Source organism: Haliotis cracherodii, unplaced genomic scaffold (assembly GCF_022045235.1).
Source record: "Haliotis cracherodii isolate W230 unplaced genomic scaffold, xgHalCrac1.p SCAF_20, whole genome shotgun sequence".
Taxonomy (NCBI): Eukaryota; Metazoa; Mollusca; class Gastropoda; order Lepetellida; family Haliotidae; genus Haliotis; species Haliotis cracherodii.
The window spans coordinates 13844500-13872450 of record NW_027266276.1 but is presented as its reverse complement, the minus strand read 5'-3'; the positions used below and the strand labels follow the sequence as shown (position 1 = coordinate 13872450).

Below are 27951 nucleotides of genomic sequence, written 5' to 3'. Positions count from 1 at the left end.
ACCACTGGAAGACGGTCAGATACGGCTCATTCACCTGCGAAACAGATTCGTATCGGCGAAGGCGACGACAGCAACAGCGTTGGGACATCCCATTAGCCAATGTACAGTACTACGACGACTTAGTGCTGCTGGAATCCGAGCGTATCGTCCTTTCCGAGGAATGGTACTGACTGCTCAACATCGACGCCTGAGACTGCGATGGGCGAGGCAGGTTCGACGCTGGCAAGTGAGAAATTGGCGTCGAGTGCTGTTTACTGATGAAAGTCGGTTGAACTTGTTTCGAAATGACGGCAGAGAACGAGTTTATCGACGCAGAGAGGAACGTTTGGCTCCGGCGTGTATTCGAGACGTCCATCCATTCGGCGGGGGAGGTGTCGTGGTGTGGGGCGGTATTTGTTGAGATCAGAAGACTGATTTGGTGACTATACAGGGTAACCTTAACGCTGTGCAGTACAGAGACCAAGTGTTGCAGCTAGTTGTGCTTCCGTTCTTACAAAACCAACAGCAGGGGACATTGTTTCAACACGAAAATGCCAGGCCCCATACTGCAAGACTGACTCGGAACTTTCTAAACCACCAGAACGTTGATGTTTTTCCCTGGCCTGCCAACTCACCCGATATGAATCCTATTGAACATCTGTGGGACCATCTTGACAGACAGATTAGAGCACGCCATCAGCCTCCCATCAACAGACAAGAATTGCAGCCCTGAGAAACGAGTGGCAACGGATTCCAGTCCACGTCATCAGAAGACTGACGTCATCGATGAGGCGGCGTATCACAGCATGCATTGAGGCAGCTGGAGGTCATACACGCTATTAAAGGCAATGAAATTTCTTACCCCACTATTGTTTACCTTGAGCTTACATTACCTGTGATTGCACAATTTCATTCAAACTGTGGTTGATCAATCATTTGTTACCCCTCCCTTGATTATATTATAATTTCACAACAAAACCTCTTCTTGTTATTTTGTTATCGATCATGGAACTCGACCTATACTTTCTTTTGCCGCCCAGTTTATTAGTGTAACACCTCCGTGCACTTAGAACGACAAGACGTGGTAGTGGCAAAGATTGGTCTCGTTATTAACCCAATAGAAGTACAGTAGTTGCAGAGTCGAACATAGGAAGACGACGAAGTCACGTTGACACTTGGGTGCTGGTCTCGCTGGTCAGTGTTCGTCTCTCCTTGTCCCTGGTTTTCCTCTCTACTACTGCGACTGCCCTCCTCCAATGGTTTGCTGGTTCTCCCTTGTTAACACCACCTGCCTGCTTTAAAAAGACAGCTGACCGATCATTATTCTGCTGAGCTAGTCAGTTCTGATTAACATGACAAACGCAATGTCAACAATTATGCTGTTTACATATTAGGAATTGACATTCACTATGTTAGAAATTAGGCTGCTTATATCAGTACGTCAGCTGACCAATTATTATTCTGCTGACTTGGTCATTTATACAGTGCAGTTGAAGACAGACTGCATGCCACTTTTTCACTGTACGATTTTTACATCAAGCGCCGGGACTCAGACCAAGGGGGAAACGATTCATTTCAACTTGATTCAGTGTTTCCCTTCTTACATTAAGGAAGCCTGCTTTGTCAAACAAGAGTTTGGCTTTTACGAAGTGCATTACCAAAACAAGCTAACCAACACGGATTCAGGTATGTTCGGCTCATTCATTTCGTATGTTACTTATTGGCAGTGTACATCTTACTTAACTTAACATGTACACTTTTATGTGTATCAAAAGCAGAAATACAACATAAATAATAATTTAAACTAGTAAATCAACACATTTACCACAATTTGAAAACAAAAGGGAAATTTGTTTGTCGCCATATTGCCACGTTTAGGGTCTGTGCACCACGTAATCTAATATACATTAGAACATCGAGAAACTTGTTTGAGCGAGTTGGCATCGCATCGATGTATAGAACTTACTAATAGTAGTTCCTGCAAGGTGACCTAAAAAAATTGCATAGTTACCTGATCGTGAAAGTTTAACGGATTAGTTTATAGCATCGATAACACGATAAACCGAATGAGTGAGTGAGTTGGGTTTAACGTCGCTTTGAACATTATTCCAGTTACATCACGGCGTGTCAGCTTAATGTTGGACGATGCTGATGTAGCAGGGTACCTTTATCATATTCTTCCTAGTTATATCATTATTCATACATCATAATCATAATCATCTATATGTTCAATGTTTGTCTTGTCTACAGTTGAATATCAGTATATAACTCTTTACACAACTCAACACCCTTATTTTTCAGTCCCTGTGAATCTCTCACCAGATCTTCCCCTTCAACCTTCTGTCTATCTTTAGACATTTTTCACACCTGTAGGGTTTCCCTCAGTCTATTTATATCTTGCATTAAGCACTTCCGTTGATGCTTAATGCAATCTGTCTTCTAATTGGCCACCCTGGTCCTCTACAGGTAGCTTCCTTCCATACCTGACTTCCTCCTCACTTCATGTGCTGCTGTTGAGGAAGAAGGACATTTTCTTTTCTTCAGGTATGGAATGGCCACATTTCAATCTGTTTTCATCTGCTTCTGTCAGAAATTAATATCTATATTAGGGTGCTGAATTAAATTGCATAATATATGTAATATCATTTAAAGTAATATTAAATTAATGAATGGAATATTGATATTATAAAACTTGCTTGTAAAATAATTAACCACATGGTCCAGTTTGGCCCATGTGCTTTTCAAGTATCCTATAGTGAACTTATAACAGTAATTTAACATTAAAGTTAGTTTTATCATAGTTATAAAATGGCTTTTGTACTTATATAATTAAGATAAATAATAACTGTGAACTTGCAAATATATGACTTCATGTGCTGCTGTTGAGGAGGAAGGACGTTTTCTTTTCTTCAGATAGTTCTTCAACAGCAGCCACCCCCTTGTAATAAACACATTATCATCATCTGCCTGTGTCTGTGTCTGTGCCCGAGCCGGATCATTACCACTACCCCGGCTACACTGACACACCTAGAATAAATTTAGGGCGACCCAGGATTTCGAGGGACGAATAGAGTGCCTTAAACCACGAGGCCACAGTCATTTAGCATATGAACTTGGGATTTTTGCGGTATCTGCTTCACTTTAGCGCAGATGCTGCTGCTTTGTTTTTGAGAGATTCTGGCCACTGGTTGTTGAGTTATCCCTGGTGTAAACTATGGCGGAACAATAAACAGGACGATTATAAGAGGTCTGTAAGACATGCTGACCTGAAGTCCTAAAACATCATTTACATTGCGCTACATTTCCACACCACACAAGGACATGCCCTAGATATCCTACAAAAAATTTCCTTAAAAAAACCTCGTCACGATATGGCTGCAGTATTGCCGATGTGACGTTAAATGTTAACTCACACTCACTATAAATAAACAAAATGAAACCGGTTTTGCGACAAACGTCCTCTATGCATCATTGAAGACAGACTGCATGCCACTTTTTCACTGTACGATTTTTACATCAAGCGCCGGGACTCAGACCAAGGGGGAAACGATTCATTTCAACTCGATTCAGTGTTTCCCTTCTTACATCAAGGAAGCCTGCTTTGTCAAACAAGAGTTTGGCTTTTACGAAGTGCATTACCAAAACAAGCTAACCAACACGGATTCAGGTATGTTCGGCTTATTCATTTCGTATGTTACTTATTGGAAGTAGACGGCCTCCGTGGTAGAGCGGGATTCGATCCCGGCTGCGTCATACCAAAAGACGTTAAAAGATGGTACTTGTTGTTACCCTGTCTGGCGCTCGGCATTAAGGGGCTAAAACAAGGACTGTTCGGCCCGGAGTCTGAGTTAGGTATTTATGTTAAACTGCGGCATGGTATCTCAGTGAGCTAGCACTATAAATCGGCATCAGTCCTGACTAGTACAAACCGCCACACACACACGCACACGTACACACACACGCACACGTACACACACACATACGCGCACACGCACGTACACACACACGTACACACACACACACACACACACACACACACACACACACACACACACACACACACACACACACACACATACACGTGCATGCACGTCGCTAATATATATAAGTGCAATAATCTTGGTCTAGACTCGATTATTTACAGACCGCCATCATAAAGCTGGAATATTGCTGGGTGAAACAAAACACACAAACAAACAATTGCGAGAGGTGAAGGGCACATTTGTGATACCTCAAGCACCACCGCCGACAACGAACAAACTCAAACTCAGTTGTTAGTCAAATGATATTCAAATATAATAAATGCACATCCTATGTGTGCATTATACAGAAATCTAGGTTCTATAAGTGACACTGTACATGATTGGAGCTCCGCAGCCAGTTTCAGTTATCACTGACATAAGCTATTTATTACTTTTGATTTTGACTCAATTTGTTTGACATATAGAGAATCTCACCCGAGTGTCTTTTGATATCAAATATATCAACACGAGTTGATAAAAGTGGAAAAATTCCGAGGCTTGCCGAGGATTTTTGCCACTTTTATCAACGAGTGTCGATATATTTGATATCAAAAGACACGAGGGTGAGATTTTATTTATCATCCAACATCATTCTTTCAACTTTTTCAATTTGTAGACAGTAATTAGCAGTGTCTTCAGTGTAAAAAGTACTGCTAACAGCTTCAGTAGCAGAGCCATTGGTGATGTCATTTGATTGTGACGTCATGGTAACCAGTGACGTCAAAATGGTCTGCAAAGCAGTGTGATGTAATTTCATTGTAGCCATATCTACATTGTAGATATCGCTTATTATTACCCACATGGTGAAGATACAGGTGGTAAGATACTAAATCCGTACGTCATACGTGTGTCGTACAAGGTTGACCTTGTTTTATTCTTTTTGATTGGATAACCGTGACCTCTGTCACACCGGGACTACTTTTTTCATTCATAAAAAATCGCGAGACGTCATTCATTTTGCGATTACAAGGCAGAACTGAAGAAATTCATGAGAACGAGAGATATTTACAAACACCTTATTAAACCAAACAAGATAGTCACACGCATCAAATTCGGTTTGCATTCTATATACGTTATGCATTGAGCTCCTACAGACATATAATCGAGCTAGATCTACAAATCGATTTACAATGTACGACTGCCGATCGAGCGCGTCCCTTGAGCGTGACGCACCCGACCATTTTCGCAACTTTCAATTTGATTTAACGTAAACGGATAAGCGTGGTGAAATGAAGTCTGTTTAAACTATCTGGACACATATCTTAACTTACTTGGGATGATCCAATTGTGCCATCGGTGTCCCCTTTGAAGCGTAATTTATGGCGCTGTTTCGGGAGGTGTTGTTCATGAATTTACGAACACGACAGCACGACCAGATCACTTAAAGTTCACAGTTCCGATACAAATCATTCGAAAACTCCGTGGAAGTGTGCTTGACTTCTGATTTTGTGGCCCCAAACATCCCAAATGTGAACAGTAACATTCCCTATCTCTAGCGTAAAACGCTGTGAGTGGATCGCGGTTGTCTTTTCTTATTCCGGTGGCGACCTTGCCCTTCGATCGTTCGAAGTTGTCACTGACATGCAAGCAGATTTGAGTTTGTTGATTTTCACGTCTTCAGTATAGAGTGGTACAGTTAACATGAATGTCTTTGGCGAACAGTCTGATTTCCCTCCTCCAAAATGGTACGGACATGATATAAATTCAGCTGATAGATCAAGGAAACCGAACCATTTTGATTGCACAGACGGGACCCCGACAGTGTGATGCGTGTGACTGTTGGTCCGACATTCAAAGCGCGGCGCTAATGTGACATTTCAAATTTTCTTATTGGTGTCCTGCGTACTAACAACATGGCGCTTGAATTACCATAAGTTGAAGACTTTCTTCCAAAAGGATCTTGAGCGTCAGTGCTGGTTTGTTTGCAAACAGAACAGCAGGCGCATGTTGTTAATGCGTATGCATAAACATGTCAACAATGCCCATATTTGGTCATATATCAATATTCAACCGCAACCAGATTTTGCAACCGGTTTCAGTTTGGTCTGTCAACGAACGAAAGTTGTTATGTATTTACACTTAAATATATATTTAACGTGGGTAATAAATAAAATACCACACTCATTCTCGTTAGATACCATTTTTACGAAACTCGTGAACTTTCTATGGTATCTGACCTCGCTTTCGCTCGGTCAGATACCATAGAAAGTCCACTCGTGTCGCTTTCGCTCGGTCAGATACCATAGAAAGTCCACTCGTGTCGTAAAAATGGTATCTAACGAGAATGAGTGTAGTATTCTCTATATCTCATTCAAGCGATATCTCCTGTGGGAGCCAGTTTTGGATAAAAAAAATTGATATTGGCCCAATTGTTTTCCTGTCATTTGGCTAGTTATTTAATGCAAGAAATGAAAGCGACAAAACATTTCCATAATCATAAGAACTGTCTTTAGTCTAAAACTTAACTCGTTTCCTCTCACATTTTGAAAGCTAGGATAACCTGTATTCTTACATCCAGCTACACAATATCATACCGTGAACATTATACATCACCCTACTGTTATACAGAATGCATTTTATGATAATATGGGTGAGTGAGTGAGTGAGTTGGGTTTAACGCCGCTTTTATCAGTATTCCAGTTATATCACGGCGTTTCAGTTTAATGTGGGAGGAAACCCGAAGTGATGCAAGTCTCAGACGTTTACCACTTCGGTGAAACCCACGAGCACGGATATGGTGCTGACAAACCTAGAAACATAATCGGGGCGAACCGGGATCCGAACCCACAATCATAGGTTTCTGGTGTGCCCAAGGGACGCAACTCTATAAACGGAAAACGCCAACGTCAGAGAAGAGTATAGATTACCGGCCGGATCATCTTTCATTGGGCTTGAAAGGTAAAATGCGGGACAAATTATATGAATTGATCAGTGAAATTAACCACCAGATAAAATGGAAAATGTTAAGCATGTCCCGCTCTACCTGTAGGACCCGCGCTAACTGTTGAAATAATTTGGATGGAGAAAACGGTATGCATCTAAACAACTCTGTATATTTAAGCATTGACATCAAAGGGCTTGTGTGCGTTTATGGCGCATACTGTGCAAATACGCACAGCGCTCCAAAATTGGGCTTTATGAATAGGGGAATCAAACCCAGGCCTTCAGGTTGACGAGCGAACGTTTTAAACAATCGGCTGATACAAAATTAATTAATTAAGATTATCGTTACTCATCGCATCTCGTTGGTTAATAATTTTCATACCTATTGTCCTTTTTGATACAATGCAGAAGAATTTAAAAAAGAAATGTCGAACACAATTTACCCACTCACCCATTAATGGACGTCTTTTACAGAGTGAGAACGATGACAACTGTAACCGAGAAGATTGTGATGGAGAGGATGACCAATGAAGAATGTCCTATGGAGAAATGTGACGAACTTTACTTCGAGAACACTAAGGACCAGAGGGCTAAATGGAATTCACGCCTTGAGTATATCCTCTCACTGGTAGGGTTTTGTGTTGGATTCGGGAATCTGTGGCGGTTCCCGTATATTTGCAACAGAAATGGCGGAGGTAACATGATATTAATATTGTGTACCTTATGCATGTTAGAATACAATTTCGCTAACCTTCAGTAATTAAAACCCACGTTCTGGATCTAATAAGTGTTCAATATACACTACTGTTTGTTGTTTTGTTTGGTGTTTGGTTGTCAATATGTCTAATATATAGTTTCCTTTGTCACTATAATGACATATATGAATTGAAAACGTCCACGGCAATAACTGCCATCAAAGTCATTGAATGGATGTTCATAAATGCCCCCTTACAATTCGCGATGATTTATATGTTCACCAGGTGCCTTCCTGCTGCCGTTTCTACTCTGTCTCCTAATAATCGGGTTCCCAGTGTTCTTCCTGGAAGTCTCGCTGTCTCAGTTCTCAGGAAGAGGAACACCACGTGTTTGGAGCTTCTGTCCGATGTTCAAAGGTTGGTGTCTAGTATTATCATATGATGTAAAACATGTACGATGTTTACAATTTCAATATACAGTGTTTAAGGCTTTAAGTTTGAAGGTTCATCTGGGCTCATCACATTACCATTACCAATTCCGAAAAAAATATAGCTGCGAGCAGCGATGGCGGGCTCGCTATCGTAATTTATAGCAGCGGATCCAGTTCTCCATTCATAGAAGTACTTTTGCAGAATTGCACTTTGGTTATACAGAGTACTAAAAACCTTTGAAACTGAGTTCTTAATGGCCCTAATCTATTACCATTAATGCATTTTCTCCTGTTGTTAAATAAGTGCATTCCGATATGAGGAAGGATATGTGCCATATTGTGTACGACTATAATATGATCTGGATTATCAATAGGATATTTCACCGGTCCGTTTTGACCAAGAAAAGAATTCCCATTTTGGCTCTGCATCTGTTCAGGATGGAAGATACCAGCATGCAGAGGTGTTGGTGACTTGTTATTGTAATAAGCAGGAAATGGATCTTGTAATTTGACCCGTGCTCAGGGATGAGATGGCTTGGGGTATTATCTAACAGTAACAACACATGTCGGTCACCTCTTGTCATCTTCTTGTTGAAGCAATTCAAGCAATCAGCAAAGAAAACCCCAAGTCTTCCAAGCTTTTGTTATCAAAGTTGAAAAGAAAATTAGCTGTTAACGCAATAGAGATCATAACACTTAAGTAAGTAAAGAAAGGAACTGGTTTCTTAACGATAATGATATTGGTAAATAAAACTTCCTAAAGTTGGCATTATATCAGGGATGTCTCAGAAAAAAATGGAATTTTCAATAATGAACAAGTTCGCATTATAAAAAGGTAATTTGATAGTGCAGAAATCCGTTCCAAGAAACCAAATGGTGTTACTTTGATACCAATGATTCAAGGTCATGGTCATTCATAATTGGCGCCCTGTGAAGCTTCAAAAGTGTGGACCTTCTAAAACAGGGCGTTTTTCCTGTTGACTTACAAGTCACTACCGGTATCAGGAAGGATATCTGCATTACTGTGTATCATTATAATATAGCCTTTAGTAACTATGTGACATGTAACTTGTCCGTTTTGACTGAGAAAAACAGTTAATTTTGGCACAGGTCCAGTTTGGCATTATTAAGGGTGGTTACTCTATTCGTCCCGTTGGCAACTGGAGCTTTCATTACCAGCCACTACAACAGTATCAACACCTGTACCCGAGTATTATACTGCTCTCCTATTTTCTATTTTACCTATTATCAGTGCCGGTCGAAAGAATTAGTGTTTCACATAACAATTATTTACTCCAAGCTACACTGTTTTCTATGCAGAACCGTTGAACATACGAGCGCAAACGTAAATCTATTTCTATAGTCCGTTTCTGCTTGCGTTATCCATCAGCTGTATAAACACTGTATCTCATTGACCCTGGTAACTGATTTCTGTAGTCCACAGCCGAAAACTATACACAAAGCTCACGTACTGCAGACTGTAGTTGGTTATATAAATAAACCGATACCACTGGTCTATCGACAATAATGTAGTATAGCGCAAAGAGGACACAGTATTGCTGGTGATTGAAGTGCAGTGAACGGGACTTATTTGTAATTTTACTGCTGCTTCTTTCAGTGTCTTTTACTTTAAAAAAATGTTTGAAGTGTCATAAAGCACCTTTGTCACCCTCACAAAATGACATTTTCAAAACACGTGAGATAAGAGTTTGATGTATGTAGGATTTATGATGTGTGACTGCATTTCAATATCGAATTGCACATGTAAATACTAAAGATTGCCTAGCCTGCCAGTTATTGAATGATCTGGTTAGGCGCAATATGTTGAAAGATGTTGTTATACATAAATTATGCATAATTTCTCTCTCCGTCGTCTTATTTCTATGTCGCTACAATTGGGCGTGGTAACAGACATCCCCATTCTACATACACACACGAAATTTGGCCGAAATCGGACAGGTAGTTTCGGAGTTACGCGTGTTTGGAGTTTTGCTATATGGCAAGGTTATGAACGGTCAAAGAGTTCCCTATTTAAAACGCTGTAGTTTCGTTGTCCGTTGAGCTACAGACAAACGGTTTGGTGTTCTGGAATCGCCAGGACATGAGGTATCAGGAAAACACATGACCTTTCACATAAGAACGTTTTCTGCGAAGTTGGTAGTATGGTCCTTGGAGACAAAGTATGGGGAGTTTGAAAGCTTTTGAGCTGGTAGTTTGAGCTGAGGAGATTTTGGGAGTCAAGTACTGAGGAATATGGTAAAAACAGTGTCAAAACACTTAATCCAAAGTGATATCATACCAGGGCAATCATTATAAAGACAATCCAATGTAGTCTCAATTAACACAGTGCAATCCGACGCAATCCTAATTAATACAGATGTGTCCACTGCATTCCTAATTAACACAACACAATGCAACCCAATCCTAATTAACACAGTCCAATACTATCTTATTTAACACAGTGCATTCCGACCCAATCCTATTTAACACAGTGCAGTCAGAAGTATTCCCAGTGCGATCCAACACAATCCTAAGCAATTCTAATCAACAATCCAGATCAACACAGGTCTATTAATGCAATCCTAATTATCAAATTGCAAACTAATCATCATTGAGACACAGCTACATACATGCATTCTAACTCACAGTGCACTCCATTGAATAAACACAGTGTTAATTATTCCTAGTGAACACAGTGCCAACACAATCCAACGCAACTGTAATCAACAGAGTGCAATCCAACGCAACCCTAATCAACAACGTGCAATCCAATGCTAATCCTATTTGAGACAATTTAATGTAAAGTGTCAACACAATCCAAAATTATTCCAATCAACGATTCATTGGAAGGAAGTTCATTCGTCTCTTTGGAACCAGAAGTTTGCGTCATTCCTTACATTTTGTAATTGAGTGTGAAATGATGTTCCTACCATGTTGGTAAAAACCCTAACAAACACACACGCATCCAGATAAGGGATATCCGCCCCCAGCATGAAGACAACAAAACGTTGTTGTACTCTAAATCTGGTCCTTATCAATGCTAGTATTGCTGGCCGACATTTATGAATTGGATGTTTTCATGTTTTAGTTTCTGGTTTTATGCTGAAAGCGGATATCCACTATTCTTAAGCTATGCATGGCTTCTAATGCTTGTCTGGAGTGGAACACGAACACACGTAGGGCCTTACTTTGGAAACTGTATTTGTTCAAGTTCTTAAATGACTCAGTGATTCCATCATGTCGTCACCAGGGGGTTTCTATGGTGGCAATATCTATGATATTGTTTGGCTAGGATTGGAATCCGTGAGACTTAAAAGGTTTTTCTTCATAGGAGGAACTCACTTAATCTTAAAACTGCCAGAGCGAAAACTATTTTACCTTTAAGGCATTCAGGGTTTCATAAATATCTGAGGCATGAAAAATACTGAAAATTTGTGTAACGTCGGGATGTCGGGAAGTAATTTATGAGCAATCTCGCCGAAGTCATAAGGGTATAGCGTCGCCATACATGTGCAATGATCTTGAACGCGAGGTTGAACCCCATTTCTCCTCACTTTATAAAGAATAGCCCATTTTGGAAGCGTGGATTGTCTTGTTATAAAAGAAAAACGTGACTGGGCCCGTACATGAGACCCAGGCTGTATAAATGCTGATCTGACTCATTGTCACTAACTCCACGCATCGGTTCCTTTTTCATTTAGCTGATACACAGCCCGTGAAGATGGGGTTATAACTGATCTTCAGTAACCATTGCTTGTCGTAAGAGTCGACTAACAGGATCGGGTGGTCAGGCTCGCTGACTTGGTTGATACATGTCATCGATCACAATTGCGTGGATCGTCATATCCGGACTCGATTATTTACAGACCGCCGTCATATAGCTGGACTATTGCTGATTTCAGTGTTAGCAAAAAAAAGTACGGCTGATGAGCCGTGATGTAAATGCAATACTGTTCAAAGCGGCATAAAACCAACTCACTCACTTGCCTAATGGTACCAAATGTGTTTATTAACCTACAGAAGAATCTTCATCAATAGAAGTGGTCAAGGATGAAATAGGACCTGATGTCTAAGGTTCGTTGAACAGGGTCTCGTCCCTATAGGCATGTCGGAAAACTAGGATCGTGGGTTCGAATTCCATTAAGCCCTGATTAGATTTCAAGGTTGTCAGCATCGTACCCGTGCTCTTGAGTTTCACCGAAATCGGTAACGTCCAAGACATGCATCACTTTGGGTATTCCTAAAACACCAAGCTGACACGTCATCATAGAACTTAGATACTGTTAAATGCAGCGTCAAACCCACACACAGCTATGAAACAAACGATGAACTTCAGCCCTGTCCATTTCAATTTTTTTCTTCCAAACAGGAGTTGGAGTCGGTGCTCTGGCGATGTATGTTATCTGCATCCCTTACTACAACATCCTCCTGGCCTGGCCCATCTACTACATGGTGAAGTCCTGCTCCAGGATCCTGCCCTGGACAACGTGTGGCAACAGCTGGAACACCGACCTGTGTGTGGAAGACGTGAGGAACATCACCTTCAACAGCAACATGACAGCGCAGAATGACAACAGAACTGTGTCACAGCGTTGGGAAAATGTCACTCTAGCGCATACGGCGGCTGAGGAGTTCTGGCAGTAAGATTACTCCTCGTGAGGACCCGGGTTAGAAAGGTCCTAAACCAGTGGTACTGGTCGTAAACGGCACTTACACTGATGGTCAGGCTTGGTGATTTGCTTGATTGCGTGTCTTCATACCCGGCGGCGCGGAACGTTTCTCTGATCAAAATCCCTAACCGCGATTACTTACAGCTATTGATATTGCTGGGAAATTGCTGATATTGCTGGGAAATTGCTGATGAAGGTATATGACAACCAGCAACGTTCATAATAAATCAGATAACGTATGTCTATTTATCCTTATTAATCGTCAATGGAATTTAAAAAAAATACATAATATTAATATATTGATTAATAATTGAATGATTTAGGTACTTTGTGAGAGTAGAGGTCAAATAATTACTTTTTGAGATGAAAACGTCAAAGATTGATATTCATAGCTCACTCGCCTGAAAAGTGAAAGAGTGGGCAGATGTTGTTTAAGGCCGCAGTCAGAAATATTTTAGCTATGTCCCGATGGCCCGTGGTCGAACCTGGACCAGACAAGAAAGCAGGAGTAAACGCCCACATCTTCGTGGCACCACGACACGCAGTCCACCAAATCACTGACTCGAACCCTTTAATCAACTCTTACGGTAAACTCTGCACACTGGGGACCTATTCATTCCCTGTTCACTAGGTGGACATTCCTACGCGATGTCCGAAGTTACTCTTGTGAAAAGCAATACGTCTTAAACTGCTATTTGTTTAGAATGACGTCATATGATATAGAGATTATTATCCTCGTGTTCTTCCGTATCGTAAATACCATATACTAGGAATAAATATGTATTACTCCCATCAAAGGCTCGCATAATGCAATTTGTATTCCTAACATATGATGTTTACGATACGAATAAAAGCGACAGAACCCTTTCAATATTCATAAAAATCTTGGCAAAACAGAATCGATTGGTCGATTCCGACTATATTATGAGCATGTGTTTATGAATCACTGTCAAATAGTGATGATAGCAGGTGTTCGCGAAAAGGTGAACCCCACCTGTGATTCCCGTCATAACCACACGCAAAGGCAAGTCAATTGTTCACCTGAAAAAAATACAAGATGTATTTCACATGTCTACCATTGTTTTTTGAAAGCTTCACTGAGGCCTTGAATGAGTAACTTTGATCAGAAAACTTCTGAGCAAGATTCTGACGCTCTTTGAAATCTGAGTAGAAAGAGCATTCTCGGTTGTACCTAAAAAACGTGTAATATAAACACCAAAGGCTGGAGCTGCTGGAATATTGGAATGTTATAGCGGGAAGTCTAATCTTGAGCCCATATACTAGTATCAATCAAGGGAGGGGGAGAGAGAAATCTGTACCAAACCATTACAAGGACTTCGGATTGTATAATAATGTGATCTCAAGAACAATTCTGTGCTCGCTGACATGGATGATCAAAATCAAAACCAAACCTTAGTTACGATTTAAACCTAAGGTTGATCTCACTGAACCAAACACACAAAGGTTGATCTTATGTTTGTATGCATTCAGTGTCTTTTGTTTAGTAAACAGAGGTGTGATTTGGGATGGTAATTATCCCGTATTAGGAATAAACATTTTATTTAGCGAGCCTCGACGAGCTACAAATAAGTGTTATTTCAAATAAGTAACGTTCATAGTAAATGTAGCAACAGCCGGCATTGCTGGCCGTGTTTGAGAATCATCACCTGCTATATTCAAAGAAAATTGACACTGTCAAGAAATGTATGATGATAATACAGATACACTATGGAGGCATGTGTCTTTTTCGAGAATGATTTATTTCAGCCATTGGTATCATATTTTGGGAGTTGGAGGGGAACCGTTCGAACCTGTTTATCCAGAAGTTGTTGCCCTATATAATTTGACCAAGGTGTAATTAAATACAGCTCTAAATCATACGTACACATGGATTTAACAACACCAGGTAGGCATGCCATTAATAAAGGTAGGTTGCAATATGGTGTAGAAATATTATATTTGACGAGAATGTATGTCGGTCTTAAAAATTGGCACTCACAAATTGTGTTAGAAACAGGCAGTTAAATCCTAAACTGTCGTGTCTTTATATAACAATATGTCGAGTGATAGTTTCAGCTCGCGATGCCACACAGCCTTAGCGCCGAGTTGACACACAGAGTTAAGAGTTACTTGGTGAAACGGGTGTAACTTCAGACGAAGGAGTGAGTGAGTGAGTATGGTTTTACGCCGCTTTTAGCAATATTCCAGCAATATCACGGCGGGGGACACCAGAAATGGGCTTCACACATTGTACCCATGTCGGGAATCGAACCCGGGTCTTCGGCGAGCGAACGCTTTAACCACTAGGCTACCCGGCCGCCCCTCAGACGAAGGAAATTGGTCAAGGTTAACCTAGGCTAAGGTTGTTGTTTGGAATGGGGCCCTGGCTGGATCATGTGCAATCAGTCCAAGAATAACTCATATGAAATACCAACGAAAAGTCCATACGTCCTGATTAGTGTGTAATTTTTACACAGGTTTTAGACATGTTCAATACTCGGGAGTGTCAACCCCATCGCCCTTACCTTCTGATAAGAAGGAGCAAATCCAGGTGGCCCAGTTGTTGCCACAATCTACTTCGCAGGTTCCTCAGACACGTTAGAATCCTATGATCGAATCCCAGGTTCCCCTGATTATAACCCTTGGTGTGTCAGCGCCATATACATATGAGTGAGTGAGTGAGTATGGTTTTACGTCGCTTTTAGCAATATTCCAGCAATATCACGGCGGGGGACACCAGAAATGGGCCTCACGCATTGTACCCATGTGGGGAATCGAACCCTGGTCTTCGGCGTGACGAGCGAACGCTTTAACCACTATGCTAAACCACCGCCCCCATATACATGTTCGTGTATCACCATACTCTATCACACTAAGCTGATATGTCCTGATATAACTGGAATGCTTTTCAAAGCGGCGTTTACACCATGTTGCTCAGTTGTAATTGTTAGTATTTCGACTGTTCTTGCAGGTACAACGTACTGAGTGTGTCCCGTGGTTTGGAGGAGGTCGGTTCCGTCCAGTGGCACATAGTCGGGTGTCTCTTTGCGTCCTACGTCATCATATTTGTGTGCATGATTCGTGGTGTCAAGTCGGTGGGAAAGGTAAAGACGGCGTCCCCTGCTGCATCTCCAATGACAATGATAACAATGAACAAGCCAGGCGAGTCCAAACGACACCAGGGGGCAGCACCATACCCTTGTGGGTTTCACCGAAGTGGTAAACGTTTGAGACCTGCATCACCTCGGGCTTTCCTCCCACACGCCGTGATATAACTGGAATACTGTTAAAAGCAGCGTTAAACCCAACTCACTCACTCACTCACTGAAGACACATATGGGCTCAGGCTACGACTGCTTTAGGGGGGATTTTCAATAAAAAGTATCTTCACAAAAGTGATGAAACATAGCGTGAATTTTACTTGAATGGATCGCTTAAAATCAGTGTTCCTCAGAATGTCAGATGGTTGACCCTAACACGACTTTCTGTTGTACAGGCAGTGTACGTGACGGCTATAGTTCCGTACATTCTTCTGATCATCATCTTCATCAGTACCCTAATGCAGCCGGGAGCTGGATCTGGTCTGTTGTACTTTGTCACGCCGGACTTCGGGAAACTGCTGGACGTGCAGGTATGTGTCTGCTGTTGTAGTCTGTTGTACTTTGTCACGCCGGACTTCGGGAAACTGCTGGATGTGCAGGTATGTGCCTGCTGTTGTAGTCTGTTGTACTTTGTCACGCCGGACTTCGGGAAACTGCTGGACGTGCAGGTATGTGCCTGCTGTTGTAGTCTGTTGTACTTTGTCACGCGGGACTTCGGGAAACTGCTGGACGTGCAGGTATGTGGCTGCTGTTGTAGTCTGTTGTACTTTGTCACGCCGGACTTCGGGAAACTGCTGGACGTGCAGGTATGTGCCTGCTGTTGTAGTCTGTTGTACTTTGTCACGCGGGACTTCGGGAAACTGCTGGACGTGCAGGTATGTGGCTGCTGTTGTAGTCTGTTGTTCAACATATCACGGTACTCAGAAATATAACAGCAATATGGTGGTTACCTGTATCGAATCTGGACCATCAAACAAGTGCTTGAGCAACGATTCACGCCGTAGGGGAACGATGACACGCAATCAACGAAGTCACCGAGCCTGGCTATCCGATTCAGTATGCTGGTGTTCAATTCCCATGTGAATTTTAGTAGAAACCCGGGGCATGTACGTAATAGAGCAGCGCCAAAAGCAGTGTTGATGTTACTTATTTTTTACAATACACTCCCTAAGTATTTGTTCGTCAAGTTTTCCGCCTGAAATATATTGTCACACTTTGTATATAGGAACCGAAATACCTTATTTAGCAACGTTAAGATCAGTATTTGAAATTACCAAACGGGCGGATTTGCGAAAGAAGTGATTCTGAATGAATATTTTCTTTCGCAGTGATGCGGTCACCAGCAATAGTATTGTCGAACTTAGATTCGACATCACTGGTGGACTATCATAATGCAAGGTTCTAAGATGTCCTGGTAGAATTATCATCATCGTCATCATCATTACTGTTATTATAGGTGTGGCTTGAGGCGTCTCTACAGGTGATGTATTCTCTGGGTCTAGGCTGGGGAACTATTGGCACTGCCTCCAGCTATAACAAGTTCCACGAGCCGTGTCTCAAGTAAGTCTTGATCGTGGCTGATTGATCATTCAGTCCACATAGCGTAAATAACGTTAACCTGTTAGAAGTACAGGCTTCCAGACACTCTTTGGAGCCATTGAGTATTTATTGAGTGTTGTTCTAAATGTCAATCAAAGCTTGGTCTAACTCGACTGGTTACGTGCTAGTCCCGTCGTAGGCGTTTGCCCATCTCATCACAGACATATTCTATGGGGGAGAGGTCTGGGAAACTGGGGTAGTACAGCATTGTTATGCTGCCTCAAAAAGTCTTTAACAACACGTGCAACGTGCACGCGGGCACTACCCTGCTACAACGCGACGTTACGTTCCTGTATTTGCACAAATGACATTCGGACGACTTCGCACCAGTAGCGTACGCCATTAAAAATTGCCTTTAACAATGTTGAGTTGTGTTCTCCCATGAGTTGAAATGTCTACCCATACCATTACACTTTCTTCCCAAACTGACCACGTTGAGTAACGTAAACGTCAGCAAAACGTTCTCCTGGACGTCTGAAGACGACCACCAGAGCTGTTCAGATGAAACCTGGACTCATTTGTGAACGGTATACTGTCCCAGTCTTGTCTCCCTAACAATAGATGCTGTCTGCACCAAGTCGGGCGTGCCGGACGGTGACGTAGAAGCACAATTTTACGGCACTTCGAGGCAGGGTGGCTGCGTAGAACTACGTTTCTGCCACTAATTGGTGTGAACCCAGGAATTGTCCAAGTTGTGAATGTGGCAGTTTGATATCGATTCCCAACATTGTTGTCTTGTTGACGTGACGTCACACGTGGACGACCGGCCCGTGGCACGACATGAGTGTTGCCTTGCTGTAGACGCCAAGGCCGGGTTCTTTACAGTTAAACAAAAGTGTTTTATGAGCACCTGATGGCTAAACATAAGATTCATACTCCAAACAAGCACACAAACATCCAAATTGTGCGTCTTGCATTAACATGCACCTTCGAATTGAGAATCACGTCCTTGAAGTCTTCACGAACATGTATTGAAAGATGCATATTTAATTTCAGAATATAATTATTGTAATTGAGCTTTATATGAAGTCTACTGTTTTCCCGTTAGTATATATACGTATTCAGTTTATAGTAGTTAAGGCAGACGTGGATGGCCAATAGTGACTGAACAATATGACGTTAGGGAAAAATGTCCCATCGCTCTGAACAAATCTGAATCAGGGACTCTAGCTTTTACGGACGTCTTTTACTTGCATAGAGATAAAAGCGACAAAACTGTTTACATAATCATGAGAAATCTCTGCTGGAAGCAAGGTCCATGGTACGACTACATCATAAGGGTGTGTCTATGACTCACAAATAGTGACGATACCAAGTGCCCGCGGATAGATCAGCGTATCCTGCCCAACCGGTGGCACCCGTCTCAAACACATGCTCCTTTTGCCGTCGGACGTTAATGTCGGAGATAATGGCACTTATTACACTCATGTGATCATCCTATGTTTCTAACACATCCTATTTGTTACACGCCTTAAAACAACCTTGTCATGACTGAATGGACCTCTTAAATCCTCCTCCTGACAGGCTATGACGAAATGAGCACTTGAAGCTGCCAAAAACAAAACAAAAGAAACTTCTTGTGAAATCTTGCAATGTGGAATCCTGTTGCACGATTATCCAAACATATGGGATTTTTCCAAATGACCGGTACATTTTTATTACTTATCAAAAGGTGTGTTTTATGTGCACATTGAAGTGACACTTTATATTTATATTCAAATATCGATTTATTATTATTACGTTTGTTTGATATTAAAATAAAAATAATGCAGCAAAGAGGGTTGTGTGATCTTGGCTCAGTCAGGCTCGTTAGGCTCATCATCAGCTCAGGGTCATGACCCCCTCTGCACGCAGCCCAGACAGCGACTGGGACTTCTCCCAGGAAGCGCGGCCAAGTCAAACCCACCCAGAACTTTTCGGAGAATGTGAAGACTCCCCAATACTACAGCCTTCTGCATTACCCAGATTGTCAGAAGGGCTGAATTCCCGGGTACCAAACCTAATCATCAAATAAATGTGTGCAAAAGTGCACAATATAATTCTATCATAAAGCTACTCCATGTTAATAAAATCACGCTCTCCCATTATAACTGGTTAATATAAGCTATTGAGGGAAGGACGGGGATGGTGGGAATGTTCCATTTGTTTCTCAGTAAGGGCCATTTGCACGGAGCTCTCTGTATGTTAGTAAAAGCATATAGCTTTAATATTTTGCTGAAAAAGAAGAAGCCCTTTCACCGTCATTTGCTCTAAGCTTCGAAAGTTTTAACATACCACAATGTTCCTCCGGTCCGAAAACAATACGCCCATATCTGGATCTTAATGGACCTGAACTTCTGAAGATCCAATAATTACCAAGTTTCATGATTGTAAAGTAAAATGGCAGTAACTCGCATCGAGTCATGCAAGGTACGTTTCAGAATAACGCCATGTGTCACCTTGACCTTTGACATACATTCCACTGACATGTCACATGGTTGGATTTGTAAAGATGCAAACATAAAGTTGTTTGTTAAGGTAAGCATGTTTAAGACGACCTGAACGCTGACCTTTGACTGATCTCGACCAAAACATATTCAATGCACAGCCCCATACTAGGGAATGTATATACCAAGTTAAATAGTGCATGAATATCGTGGCCTTGATCTTTGACATTTTCATGACATGTTCCAAATGAATTCCTAAAGGGCATTTAAAAGACATCCGCGGGAGAATGATCCCTAATGTCAATATTTTTTGTTTAGTATATCCACTTTGTAACTATATTTGACACAGAGACGCCATCATAGTGAGTACAATATCAGAAGGTACAAGCATCTTTGCTGGTCTAGTGACCTTTGCTATCCTTGGAGTGATGTCGGAGAAGACTGGCGTCCATATTTCGAAGGTAGTTTCCAGTGGTAAGTTAAGTTGCTTCATTAATTTAATTTGTTTCTATCTTGTGTAACGCCGCAGTTTATTGGTTAACGCCCTTCTCGGTTAAGGCCCATCTCGGCAATAATCAAGCGATACGACGGTCGTCTGTAAATAATCAAGCTTAGGAAATCATATGATTGATATTATGAGCAACAATCCACAATAAACCAAGTCACCGCACCTGACCATCCGATCCATAAGCATAGGTCGCCGTGGACCTATTCTAACCAGGAATTCCCACGGGGCCCAATGATGAATATGGTTCTGTATTCACTTGTATGAAAAAGAAATATCTGTTCTCATATTGGAAGAAAGAATGAATGTGAGTGCGTTTGGTTACCTCCGTTTTAAACTGTATTTAATCAGTATTAAGGCGTGTCAGCTCAGTGTTGGAGAAAGACACAATATGACCCTGGTCTTAGATGTTTACCACTTCTAGAGAAACTAGAGCGGCTATGATGCTGACAAAACGAGAGGAATCATCGGGATGAACTGGGTTTCGAACCTACATTGGTTTCTGGCACGCCTAAGGGACACAACTCTGTGCAGCGACTGGACTGAGCCACCCCCTTATTAATCCTTAAGATAAACCCGAAACGTACCGCATTAAAAGGCCAAGTTAAGGAACATGATGCCCCGTGCAACAATCATGATGTCACTGACGTCAGTGATGCAGACGGAAGCATCTTCCACTATGGGCCTTGATTGCATGTCCAGGTGCCACATGGAAAGATGTCTTTGCGAACAAGATACCTTGGTCCGGCCTTTTGGATGCTGCCAGATCCAATGCTTAACCAAATATAAATTACAAAATCACCTTAAACATGAACACTATCCAGTGGCTAAAACAAGAATGAAAACTGTGTCATCATAATCATGCAAAACCTAAATTCTGAAAAGAACCGTAGAACCAGGTACTCTTGTTTGCAAAATATTAAAAAAATATTTACGTTGAAATTTATCAATTTAATACATTACTCGTAATTGGGAAACTAAATATGTTTTCATCATATTAAATGTCCTTAATTTGAGGAGATGATTGCATTTTCTCTTAACTTCCATGAGGATGTCAACGGCTGATGAATCTTACTTCATAATTCTTTCCAAAAATATTTGTAGAAAGTACCTACATACCCAAACCTATCTAAAATACGAAACTAATATATTATCCATCATTTTTACACCCGTGGATCAATCGGTAGTACACAAGTCAAAGTGGGAGATATTTGAACCAGAATTATATGTCGAAATTCACCACCAATATCTATAACACCATTAAGAATTAGAATTAAGAAATAATTATTTGTCAAAGTGATCGTGTACCACACTATATTGTGACTATTATCCCTGCTTGGTGGCGGTGTATCAAGCCAGGAAGTAGTTAGCCCAGTGGTGGAAACACCTGCTCTTAACGCCAAAAATCGGGGTTCCGTGAACAATATGTGGACACATTTCTCGGTGTTGGAAAACTGCTAATAGTGTAAAGGGTGACATGACCTCGCTCTGTTTGTTAGCACCCACAGCAAATATAACCACATGTATTGATATTTGTCTTTGTGAGTGAAGGTCCAGGGTTAGGATTCGTGGCCTACCCAGAAGCTCTGGTGCAACTCCCGGTACCACAGCTGTGGTCCTTCCTGTTCTTCCTGATGTTGCTGACAGTCGGCCTTGATTCACAGGTAAACAATGGCACAGAACCATTTTCGTAGTCAGGCACCAAACATTATAAAGAAGGATGTGTGGCGTGGAGATTTTGGGTGGGATGGGGTGGGGTGGGGTGGGGTGGGGTATCAAATGGTCGGTCACTCATAAGAAATCTCCGCTGTAACATTCCGACATCATAAACATCACGTGTCAAGTAGTGATGATACCAGGTACTCGCATGAAGGTGTGTGAATCCACGGGTGGCACCTGTCACAAACACATTCAAAGGCAAGCCAATTATCCAATTCAAAATAGGGAATTGCACTGGACATCCTAGGGTTCCTAGGCTTGTCAACACTATACACGTGCTTATGGGTTTCGTCACAGTGGTAAACGTCTAAAACCTGTGTCATCTTAGTGTTTCCTCCCAAACTGTTGTAGTTATTGTTGTTGACAAATAATTAATTTTAACCCACAAATCATTTATGTCAGAACATCAAGAACATCTAGCAACTAACTTTTAATAATGAGACCTAGCAGTATAGCACACACTACCAGTATAATTTGTGCGACTGATTCCTCATGAAAGAACAATAAACTGTAATAAACAGGTATCTATTTCAGTTTATGAACGTGGAGGTAATTTCAACAGCCATAGTGGACAGATACCCGAATGTTCTGTCACGAAAGCGTCACCTAGTTACAGCTGGTATATGTGTGGTATGCTTTCTAGCTGGAATCTTACTCTGCACTCAGGTAAGTGTACACCTACATCCATAATAATAATAATAATAATAATAATAATAATAATAATAATAATAATGCATTGAAGAGTCTTTTATTCGATAAATGGCCACTTATTATTATTATTATCATTTTTTACAGATTAAAATAAAAAAATGCAGCAAAGAGGGTTTGGGTGATCCTGGCACAGTCAGGCTTGTTAGGCATCAGCTTGCAAGCATGATATTTCGAAGGCAAGGTCCGCATATTTGCCATGTTTTTCCTGAATCTTGACAAAAACATTTGTGTCAAAAGGGACAGAAAATTCAATAATATATATATGATTTCATTGGATTTATCAAAAAGGACAAGATCAGGTTTGTTGGCCTGGATACGTCTAAGGCTGTAAACGGGCCTATTCCAAAGAATTGTGTATCTATCTTTTTCCATGTCGCCCTCTACATATTCCGGGTCGTACCATGGGTGGACCTCTGTGTCAAAACCACAAGCATGGCGACGACGGTAATACAATATCGAGTTACACCATCATGTCGCTTAAGATACTGTATTTGTGCCAAAGCTGGGCATCCACTGACAATGTGTTGGACATTCTCATTGAATTCATTAAAGAAACCTACATTTTCATATTTACATTTCGATGTAAAATCACACATTGACGGTTTCGAGTGGGAAGTGAGTGGTCCTGAGCAGGAAACAGAAAGCCTTAGGTTTTACTTTTCAGGCCAGCCGACCTCATCCAAGCGAAGGACTCTGCAGCGTTGCTGATCTTCTCAACATACTGCACATAAAACTCGATGCAGTGGCCGTTCCGATTATTATTAATATTGTTATTATTATTATTCCAGGGAGGCCCCTACATCTTTCAACTCCTTGACTGGTACATAAGTGCGTTATCCGTCTTTCTGTTCTGCACACTGGAATGTGTCTCTGTGGTCTATTTTTACGGTGAGCTTCACCTCAGAGACATCGCACATAATTACATGCGCTGCGTTTGTGGCGCCACATAGTTATGTGGTGGTAGACATTTACGTTTTCGTGAGGATAGCTGTATCATGGATACCCGTGCAGCGACGGGGTGACAAGTAAACTTATCAGCTAGAGAGACGAGAAACATTTTGAATATAAAATGGAATTAGATATAATTCAGGGACTTTTTTAAGTTACACAATTAAACTTTTTGGCGGTTAGCTATACATATAACGTACGATTATCTGTAAAAATCTTAACGATATCCTTTTCATTATGTGGATTTTCTCGACTTGTCACGACGCAGATGTCTTCCGGTTCTTGAAGAGTTATTGTAAACATTCATTTCTGTTAAAAGTAGACCTCAATGCACCAAAAGTACCAACAACCCAATCACTGTAAAGCATATCTTCCGGAAACTTTTTGGTACTGTTAATGTCTGATCTCTTTAGAAAGAGCTCTAACCATGTGATTTTAGCTTATATAAAATAAATCAATCTCTTTGATAAAATCTAGATAAAATTTAGACTTGAATGTGATATTAGACTGAGTATTAGTGATATTAGACTGAGTATAAGTGATATTAGACTGAGTATAAGTGATATTAGACTGTGTAGTAGTGATATTAGACTGAGTATTTGCGATCTACGGCACCACTGTTATTGTATTTGTACACATATTTCTGCTGTTAGTCGCAGAAATAATCCAAATGTGCATCGAAGTAATGCTCTGAATTCCCAGGTGTAAGACAAATGGGCAAGGATGTTGAGATGATGCTTGGGAAGCCGCTTCCGACAATTGTGAAGATCCTATGGGCTTTTGTCATTCCGGCAGTGCTCCTTGTAAGTTTTTGTACTGTAGTTGATTTTAAAATGTCTTAAATACAATTATGTCGGACTTTTATGGCTTGCGACCTGAAACACTCCTCATCGAGCCCTGCATAGGGCATGATTTAAACAAACGTTCCTAAACGTTTTAAACACATTTTTTGCCAATAGTTATAAAGTTTTAGTTACTGATAATCGACTCGTGGTCGTTGTTTATGGTAAAAATAAAGCACTGCAGGAAGAATAAACCACTCGTGGCTGCGCGCCGCATGGGTTATGCTCCCTGCAGTGTTTTATTGTACGATAAACAACGACCACGAGTCGTTTATTGCTTAAGATGACGAATTGTATTCTTTGGTCAATTGTCTGCACAACATTTACACTGCGAAGCATAATATAGTTGAAAACAGGGGCTTGATGTTTTTTTTAAAGAATTCCCTCCCCAGCCAATAAGCAATTCGTGTTTCTCCCTTGTTGTTTCAGATGGCTTTCCTGCTGACTCTACTGCGCTACCAACCTCCAACCTACGGCAAGTACAGTTTCCCCGGCTACGCCAGCGTCATCGGCTGGTTCATCGCGTCGGTGTCCATCATCCCACTGCCAATATACATCATTCTGGCTGTCAAGAAGCACATGGCTTCACACACATTTACAGAGGTTAGTGTCAAGTCCAGACTGCCTCAGTGGTCTAGTGGTAAAGTGTCCGCTCGGAGAGAGGAAGGTCCGGGGTTCGATCCCCGGCCGCATCATATCAAAAGACTTGAAAAGATGGTACTTGTTGTTATCCTGTCTGGCGCTCGGCATTAAGGGGCTAGAATAGGGACTAGTCGGCTCGAGTCAGTATACCGTGCCTGAGTGGGGTATTCATGTTAAACTGCGGCGTGGTATCTCAATGGGCTAGCACTATAAATCGGCATCAGTCCGGACTAGTACAAACAGCAACACACGCACACACACTCACACACACGTGCATGCATGTCGCTATATAAGTGCAATAATCGTGGACCTCACCTCATCTAGTATCAAGTCCGTGTCCATGATCCCGCTGTCACTATACATCATTCTGGCTATGAAGAAGCACATTGCTTCACACATATTTACAGACGTAAGTGATCATCAGCTGTTTGGAGGCTTGCATATGTATCCCGGAAACACTCCGGGTAAGAAAAGATCAGCAGCTTCCTTTGCCTGTCGTACCCGACTTAATGGATCGGTGCCTTTGTCGATTGCGTGACATCATACTCCGAGGGTCGTTGCTCATCACTGGTTTGTTTGGTCCAAACTCGTTCCCCGACGCTGATCGTAAGAAGCGGCTTTATGAATCGGTCGCTAGGATGAGTGACTTGGCTTGGATCGTTGCTAATAATCATTTTCTGGACAAGATTCCAATATTTACAGGTCACGGTCATGTAGCTGGAATATTGGTTTGCTCAACAACAAATAGACAATGATAGCACTGTTGGTCACCCTCTGTTGGCGTGAACATGTGTCACAGGCTCAGGACACACAGATTAGAAGTGAGAAGAGAATGAGTTGGAAGGAACTGATTGTGAACTATATTTACCCCTATGATTGAATAGGTCCCATGCTTGTAATAGTGAGTGAGTATGGTTTTACGGCGTTTCTAGCAATATTCCAGCAGTATCACGGCGGGGGACACAGAAATGGGCTTCACACATTGTACCCATGTCGGGAATCGAACCTGGGTCTTCGGCGTGACGAGCGAACGTTTTAACCACTAGGTATCCGACCGCCCCCATGCTTGTAATAAGACGCGACCAAACTGATCGGTTGGTCAGGCTCTGTTGATTGGTTGATTGTGTGTCACCGTACTCTGATGGCGTATAACGTTACTCATGATATCACCCATCTGGTTGTCCACTCCTGATTCTCTACAGATTGACTTCACTCATTGTATTTGTGTGGGGAATGGAACGCACGCCTTCGGTGTGACGAGGTAACGCATTATCCATTCCGTTAGGCTGCAGCCCCAACCCTTGTGATGCATGTGAAATACTTAAGTCTCTTTCATATATTCGTATACGTATGTTACTTTTCAGAGTATCCAAATGGCTCTCCGCCCCGAAGATGCATGGCGTCCATCAGATCCTCTCTACAGGAAGGCGTACAGAGACAACCTTGTAGATGCAAAATATTCCTTTAAGGATCACCTCAAAAGTGTATTTAGAAAGTAATATGTAAGTAGTATATATCAAACGCTTGTACAATGAATTTGATGGAATCATTAATTGTGCGAAACCAACATATGAACTGAAAGCCTATTATGCAAAAGATAACAATCTGTTAACAGTGTATGTGCAATGTCATTAGGTTTTCAAAGAAGCATGATTGGCTCTATTGGAGACAAGTTGCCATTACCTTGTACAAACGGTTTTACATTACATCTCTGTCAATAATCATCATAATCGATATTTGTCTTATTGTCAGTCATCGCTCTTATATGCTATTCAATGATGTCTAATATCTTTCTTTAACTAATTATGTCGTGTCGAACATCCACTGACATTCATTTTTAAGCGACCATGCGGGCCACGGCTGTCCCAGTCGCACTTCGCTGTCGTGTATAACTGAAATACTATTAAAAGCGACATACTTGTTTCTTTCTTACTTTGCTGCGTATCAGTATATGCCATTAAATGTTACAATTCATGTGTCAACTTTTATCTCTCTGGCTCTCTTTACGTGTCAACCACTGATTACGTACATTACATAACCACTGGTTACGTACATTACATAACAACCACTGATTACGTACATTACATAACAACCACTGATTACGTACATTACATATCAACCACTGATTACGTACATTACATAACAACAACTGATTACGTACGTTACATAACAACTGATGACTTACATAACTTAACAACCACTGATTACGTACATTACATAACAACCACTTATGACGTACATTACATAACAACCAATGATTACGTACATTACATAACAACCACTGATTACGTATATTACATAACAACCATTGATTAAGTACATTACATAACAACAACTGATGACGTACATTACATATCAACCACTGATTACGTCCATTACATAACAACCATTGATTACGTATATTACATAACAACCATTGATTACGTACAAAACATAACAACCATTGATTACGTACATTACATAACAACAACTGATTACGTACATAACATAACAACCACTGATTACGTACATTACATAACAACCACTGATTACGTATATTACATAACAACCATTGATTAAGTACATTACATAACAACAACTGATGACGTACATTACATATCAACCACTGATTACGTCCATTACATAACAACCATTGATTACGTATATTACATAACAACCATTGATTACGTACAAAACATAACAACCATTGATTACGTACATTACATAACAACAACTGATTACGTACATAACATAACAACCACTGATTACGTACATTACATAACAACAACTGATGATGTA

At 41.2% G+C, this 27951-nt stretch overlaps 1 protein-coding gene across 1 annotated transcript; it reads left to right on the top strand.

The window, feature by feature from the left end:
* Window positions 1-7368: 7368 nt before the first annotated feature.
* On the top strand, window positions 7369-26672 carry LOC139470298 (sodium- and chloride-dependent glycine transporter 1-like). The gene is made up of 13 exons (XM_071252659.1): window positions 7369-7579; window positions 7865-7996; window positions 12380-12650; window positions 15652-15784; window positions 16177-16311; window positions 17238-17341; window positions 20156-20280; window positions 21863-21975; window positions 22565-22696; window positions 23530-23629; window positions 24392-24492; window positions 24961-25134; window positions 26538-26672. Exons 1-13 carry the CDS (start codon window positions 7369-7371, stop codon window positions 26670-26672), a joined length of 1866 nt encoding a protein of 621 aa, XP_071108760.1.
* Window positions 26673-27951: the final 1279 nt, after the last annotated feature.

What these genes read in the sequence shown, in the direction of transcription:
- LOC139470298 (XM_071252659.1), top strand. Translation starts at nt 7,369, where the DNA reads ATGACAACTGTAACCGAGAAGATTGTGATGGAGAGGATGACCAATGAA. An exon ending in CTTCTGTCCGATGTTCAAAG is followed by an intron (nt 7,997 to 12,379) that starts GTTGGTGTCTAG and finishes TCTTCCAAACAG; the next exon opens with GAGTTGGAGTCGGTGCTCTG. An exon ending in GCGGCTGAGGAGTTCTGGCA is followed by an intron (nt 12,651 to 15,651) that starts GTAAGATTACTC and finishes CTGTTCTTGCAG; the next exon opens with GTACAACGTACTGAGTGTGT.